The following is a 7,221-nucleotide window of genomic DNA, read 5'->3' on the forward strand; positions in this document are numbered from 1 at the left end:
AGAGAGAGAGAGGTGGGAGACAAAGAAAAGGCGGAAGAGAAGATAACTGAGGGGCGGTAGAAGAGGAAGGAGACTGAGCGAGAGACAAGGGAGGCAATGCATGGCCAGACGGGAGGGGATGAAGTACGGGTTTTGCACCCTACAGGCTAGGGCGCTCTCCTAATTATAAACACAGATCTACTATAAGAATTTATTACAGAAATCTATGGCGAGATACCTCCCTAACCATATTAAATGCATATTCATCACAAAATATAACTCATATGGTGAGATATTCCGCATGCGCTACCACACTAATGTATAGCCAGATCGTGTACTGACTGCTACATGCAAGGTCTTCTTCCTATTACTGGTGCAATTTTGTGATATAACTCTATGCTAGAAAACCTGCTCTGTATTTTATATGCATAATTTTTCTAAAATTATATATCCGATTGCAAAATCCGATTGCAAAATTATATAATCCGATATTCTTCTCGGGAGATATTGCGCATGCGTGAGCACCGTTTCAGTCGTGCAGTACGGAATGAAAAAACAGCATATGTCTTGCTGAAGGAGAGAGAGGTGTGAGACTGAGAATATTCAAGAATATATCTATCTATATATATATATACATATATCTATCTATATATATATATACATATAATTATATATCCCGATGGAGTATAATGATAAACGTATAAATACTGGTGCACTCATAAAATATCCGCGAGGTGGCGTTGTTGCACGTGTGTTTTCGCGCAGTTATGGCTTTCGCCACATGTAATGAGATCAGGATGAGATGAGTAGTGAAATAGATAAGTACACCTTTATTTATGTGAGTAGCACTGCCGAGGTCATGTATTTGGTGTTTTCGGTTAGGTTCGTGTTTGTGGCATGTTTGAGTGGCTTTCGAGGAACCGCGAATTTCTATTAACTGCACAGTGGTAGCAAACTACTTGCGATAGCTGAATCAAAACAACCGTGTGTGTGTCACGCAAGTCTGAACGCTCAGCCTCGGCCTAACTTACCGTGCAGACGATGTGGACTTTATCACAGGCATCTTACTCTTAGATCTCTTTCACCTCTTCTTCGTCTCCTTCTCTGCCTCTTCCACACGACAATTTCGTCAATGGCACAAATTTCAACAATCGCATTCCGTCAATGGCAATGTCAATGACAATGACACCCCGTCACCCGCACGTAATAAGCACTGGCAGCAAGAACAAGTCCGCACCTGCAGCTACAGCACACACGCGACCATTGACTATATATATACAACTATATATTGTTGTATATATATAGTCAATGGTCGCGTGTGTGCTGTAGCTGCAGGTGCGGACTTGTTCTTGCTGCCAGTGGTAATAAGTACTAACGAGTAACGGTCTTACTAAACAGCGGAATGTGCGCAGAATGTGCATCTATAACTGCCGTAATGTACCAAAATGTTGCAAAACGGGTTTACACATGTTAAATGCAGAATGTTCCACGCTTAAACGAATTCAAGATTAGTAAATAATAACCACCAACAAATTCCCAGTCATAATGTAGCATGGAGATTTACACTAGCCGTATAATTAATTAGCAGGACCAGAGAATTTCCAGATATACTCTTCGACAGAAATGTAATGCGTCACATTACAAGCGTACCCTACACTACACAGCTGCAGGTGTGCGTGCGTGTTGATGCTCGCACATTCGCGCGGCGCTTGTGCATCTTTTGCATACCTCCGGCGCTTGTTCATCATTTGCATAGGCGTACACTACAGCCAGGTGTGCGTGCGCGCTGCGCGTGTATCATTTGCATACCGAATAAGCATAGAATTAACTGTTTAACATAGAATATGGAAACCGTTGAGTAATTGTCAAGAGTGACAGATCGACGTAACCACATAGATAGATAGAATGCCCTTACTGTTTTCTATTTTGATACATTGCGGCAGTTATAGATGCACATTCTTGAACATTCCTGCACATTCCTGCACATTCCGCTGTTCAGTAGCACATTTCGCTGTTTGGTAGGACCCTAGTACTAATACTAATACTAAAATCCGGTTGGGTAGCTACTTTTTTGATTTTAGAAATGAAGTCATCTATATATACTTTTATATGATTATTGTCTTGCCCACATCTTTTCATGATGACGAGTCTGATCACAAAAGCAGACACCCATTGTTGATAAAAAACTATAAATCTTATTTTGAATGTTTATACCAATTAACATCGCAATCGACTTGTAATTATTATTCAATTTTGTTTCTAGGACAGCAGCTTAAAGCTACAGTACAGATAGTCCTAATTGTAGGCACAGACATCTACATAAATGGCAAGCAGACTCGTATGGAATCGACTTCGAAATGCGTTGCTGTCATCGTCACCTGTTCTCACACGGCCACACGCTGCGCTACCGTCACAATTCTCAGTATATGCCAGATCTCTTCTAGAGTTTCATACGACAAGGAAAGTATCGTTAGCATTTTTTATCCCGAGCAAGTGCGAACCAAGGCGCCGCACAGACGTCAAATTGGCAGCGGTGCATGGTTTGACTTGTGTGTGCTCATACTCTTCTGACGGGCAAAGCCAAAATTCTCCATTAGTGACAGATCGAGCTTCTTTGTCAGCACCAGAGGGCGACACCAATGACTTTTCCGTCATATATAAGTTCCCCTACATCGTGCACATGCGGGTTGTGTCGCGATTCAAGATCGTACAGACAGGCATCACGTCAGTTGTGCTTCTACCGATGGCCGCTCTCACTGCGATGGGGCACGTGGAGCCATGGTTGTTGACTTACACATTTGGCGTAACAGGACTAGCAGCTGGGATGCTCTGTGTTATGAGTTATTTCTTTAGGAGATTGATAGGTATCCTTGCTCTCAGCAATGATGGCGATATGTTAAAGGTCTCTCATATGACATTCTGGGGAAGGAGGCACGATATTTACGTGCCAGTCGACAGTGTTGTGCCTTTTTCTGATTGTGAATCTAATCCCACAGATATTTTTGTAAATTTTATGTGTGATGAAATTACCAGTCATTTATACATCAGTCTTAGGTTTGGAGGCATTGTCGATAGAGAGAAATTCATGCAGGTATTTGGGCGTGAAATACCTCCATTAAAATAAAGTTATATTAACTAATAAAAATGTGAAATAAGTCGAGAAACAAGAGAAATTTCAAATATAAAACTGTATAAATCAATCAAAACTGTTCAACTGTACTGTAATTGGGAAAATATGTGTTGCAAATATAAATACAACAGGCCCGTAGTGGCCGCCATGGCAGCACGGCACTGCCGTGGCACTATTTTGACAAAAAAAATTGTGCAGGGAACCAAGGAGCTACATATACCAAGGAGATGAAACAACACATGCGTGGCTCTCTTCTCTAGAAACAGAACTGATTATGTTTAGCAGGAGTCAAATGCCAGTAGACATCAAATGTGCAAAGGACTTCTTGGAGTCGTACATCTCCCATTCACTTCTGTATCCTGAAACCGGAAAAATTCTCAGATTGCTTTTAATATTGCCGGCAACACATGCAGTCAGTGAAAGGTCCGTCAGCGCTTGGCATCTAGGGTGAAATCCTTTCTCAGGGCAAGCATGACCCAGTTAAGGCTCAACAATACAATGCTCCGAGTATATGTTAGACAAGATAGATGAACAGGATGTAATTTCAGAATTTGTAAGTTGCCATCCAGGCAGAAAATATAAAATTTGAATAATAAAAAAATAAAATGACAAGTTATCTGACTGGACTGTCTGGTATTACTATTAATACTGATCAATTAGAGGTGTTATATCAGTGCTCTAAGATTTGGAATGTGTATTTAATATGGCAATGTGCCTATATAAGGTATTGTGATTCAAATTCAAACTTCAAAACAAACAGATGTACATAGTACATAGTGTAAATATTTTCATAATTGTATATACTGATAGTATATACAATTTTGTAAACAATGTTTTATTAGTTATCATACTCATAATATATATTTTAGATACTTTAGTCAAAACATCAGCTTTAGCTACATTCCTTTTTGAAATTTACAAATTGACCTTTTAAAATGATCAGAATTGGTTGCTTTCAACATAGCCTGAAAATGCAGGAAATGCCATTTCCAGGCTCTAAAGTTAAAAAAAATTCTGTGGGAGCGGTCTTCCAGACTGACCGCCACTTAATCTATTATTACTGGGTGATCCTACATTTTTAGCTCATCTGACTTAGTCAGATGCAGCTTGTAGAATTGCATGAGCGTGCGTCTGTGCGTTTGTGCGTCCGTCAACAGTTGGGCACAAATCTAAACGGCTCGACGTACGGATTTGAAAGTCGGGACGTGGGGGTGTAATCCGAAAACGAGTTGGGATGTCGAAGCTCGTGATAGTCGGTGTATAGCATCATGGTAGGAAAAGCCATCACTGTGCCGAAATTAGAGGTCACGGGTTAAAGGTCAATGGGGCACAGGGCAGATTTTAGACATTTTCTGAGGACATGGTCTGGCGGAGCGATTAAAAAACTTTTTTGTTTCAGCGCTGACCTACCATTTTTATGACTTTATTGAAAGGACCATGAAATGTACTTTCCGCTGACATGCGAAGAGTAAGTGTCTGATAACTTTTTGACCCTCAAGGGGAGTGTTAAACATGGATTTGTTGACTGTTAACAATGGACTTAACTGCTTTTGCTATTAGAGCCCCCTCCACCCGCTACACAGTTCAGAGCATAAAAATATAAAAAAAGATAATAAAAAGTATGCGAAGAAGAAGAAGAAAATGATGAAAATAAAGGAGATGACGACGATAACGACGATGGAAACGGCGGTGGCGACGACGAAGAAGAAGAAGATGATGATGAAGGGCCAACAAATGGAAGTTTCTTCAAAAGATCTGCCATTGATGAGGCCCAATATCAGAACGAGCCACAGACACAGTGTTCCAGTAGCAGTGACTGTGAGACACCCCAGCTGTAGACAACAATTGTCACGAACTTGAGCCTACCGATGACAGAAGTCTCTCAACTTTATCAGGTTGTCTTTCCCTGTTTCTTTGTATTTTGTCATCATTGCTTAATTTACATCTTTAAGTAATAATAGAAACTAATTAAAATATTATATTTCATATTAAAATAATATAAATCTCTAAATACTAATTAAACTCAGATAGGAGTCTATTGCTGTCACCACCTCCTGTAACTTTGGTGTTATATTTTTTGGATTGGTACTGCTGAGGGTTTTCTTGTTTTTCAGATTTTCAACATTAATAAAGCCACCTCTCATAATATCTACACTGATCGGAGACTACGCTTCCCAATGTCCAGCTGTTATCACATGGAGACATCTCTATCTATCGTCTCGAGGCTGAGAACGTCACCTTGGACCAGCTGTCAAGTAGCCGTCTTCTACATGTCCTGTCAAGCATATGAGATGTCAAGCAGCACCAACAGCACTTCAAGTTGCATTCAGCCCCATTATTCAGCAGCATGTCAAGCATCTCAGCGTAGCTCTCTTAACCTGTCAAATTAATATCTGATTCCACAATATGGATACAAGAACACGGTGTATAAGAAGACCATGCAAGGACATATGATCACAAGGAACATCATGAAGCACCTTCAATGTTTTACACCTTTCCCAGTCTGCCTTGTGTCAGCCAGAACTCGACAGACTCGAACAGAGCGTCTGACACTTCGCACATCATCACTGGTTATGAAGACTCGTGTGTTTGGTGGACAGGTATGGAGGAAGGTGAGTATATGATTGCAGCATAGTTGTCCATGTGTCATCTCACCAATGATATAAACGATTCTTCAATTGATATAAAAATTTCTTGAACGATTTTTAGTATTCAGGAGCATGTGCATAAATATATTAAAGAACCAATTGACAATGTTTAAGACTGATTTATTATTTTAAATCAATATTAAATCGTAAAAATTATCATTGTGTAAGCTAGATTATTTGTTATCCGTTCACTCTGAATGTGTTTCATGTAATGTGATTGCAGGCATATCAGAGAGAGAAGAGAAATAATTTAATTGATGCCAAGGTGCTAGGTCATGAAGCTGGGATTGGAGCATGCTAACTTTTTGGTAATTCAAACGTCATGCATGCCAATTTTCCATACTAGCTGTACCCTTCAGTGAGTAATTCCTTTCTTGATCATAGGAAAGAGCTTTGACATTGACTTTCATGTACATTACAGTTTTTTCTACATTTTCCTAATTTTTTGTGGCTTCATTAACTTCCGTAATGAGGCTAAGAAATCTTGTGCAAGAAATGTCGTCATTATCGCAACCAGCCACTATTATAAATGCCAAACCGCATGCACATATTGCATATTGGCGCAGCCATCTTGAATAAATTATCCCACTTTTTAATGTATGTAAACTAAGCCCAGAGAAGTTATTCTAGGTCTGGTCTTTTAAGCTTGCCAACTGTTTTCATAATTATTATTGATAATATCAAGAGTAGATAATAACACAAGAGTGAGACACCCGATTCCCGCATTTTTAACCGATTTTTCTCATCAAAATTTGCCACCAATAAAGATGCAAGTGTATATACGTTCCTCAGCTTATTATGACCACTAATCACTCACCTTCGTGGTACTGATATTCGTTTACATATATTTGCTAGCGTATTGCTGTAAATCTTAATCTTGCACGAGCTGAATTCGCACAATTTACCGCTAAAATGGCACTATTGTGTGAGGTGTTAAGGCAAATTTTGAAGCTATAGTGGCGCCAATATTTAGCAACGGACTGTTTCCAAATCATTCGTGCCCCGATAGGGGTTTAATGTATTTGATTACCTGCGCGTGCATAATGTGATACTTACTGCAAACTACTACAGAGAATATTGTTATTATTGTATTATTACTTATGTAAGATAGTATGTCAATTTCTTGTGTTGCGATCACAATAACTGAGCGCGTCTCGCGGTTCCTCACGAGATCAAAATTCGAAATTTAGCTTGTCTCTCAACCCTATCGGGGTACGAATGATTTGGAAACAGTCTCTTGCTAAATATTGGCGCCACTATAACTTCAAAATTTGTCTTAACACCTCACACAATAGTGGTAAATTGTGCGAATTCAGCTCGTGCAAGATTACGATTTACAGCAATACGCTAGCAAATATATGTAAACGAATATCAGTACCACGAAGGCGAGTGATTAGTGTACGTGCGTATGCACGTACATGTGCGTGCGTGCGTATGTACGTACATGTGCGTGCGTGCGTATGT

The 7,221-nt window shown here is 39.7% G+C and overlaps 1 protein-coding gene across 1 annotated transcript; it reads left to right on the forward strand.

Annotated features, from left to right (window-relative positions):
* Positions 1–734: 734 nt before the first annotated feature.
* On the forward strand, positions 735–3,695 carry LOC106813416 (transmembrane protein 186-like). Its single transcript, XM_014817549.1, has 2 exons — positions 735–817; positions 2,243–3,695. Exon 2 carries the CDS (start codon positions 2,303–2,305, stop codon positions 3,101–3,103), a length of 801 nt encoding a protein of 266 aa, XP_014673035.1. The 5' UTR covers positions 735–817; positions 2,243–2,302; the 3' UTR covers positions 3,104–3,695.
* Positions 3,696–7,221: the final 3,526 nt, after the last annotated feature.

The sequence above is a fragment of the Priapulus caudatus genome, unplaced genomic scaffold (genome assembly GCF_000485595.1).
Source record: "Priapulus caudatus unplaced genomic scaffold, Priapulus_caudatus-5.0.1 Scaffold768, whole genome shotgun sequence".
In the NCBI taxonomy this organism is placed as follows: Eukaryota; Metazoa; Priapulida; class Priapulimorpha; order Priapulimorphida; family Priapulidae; genus Priapulus; species Priapulus caudatus.

What these genes read in the sequence shown, in the direction of transcription:
- LOC106813416 (XM_014817549.1), top strand. Translation starts at nt 2,303, where the DNA reads ATGGCAAGCAGACTCGTATGGAATCGACTTCGAAATGCGTTGCTGTCA.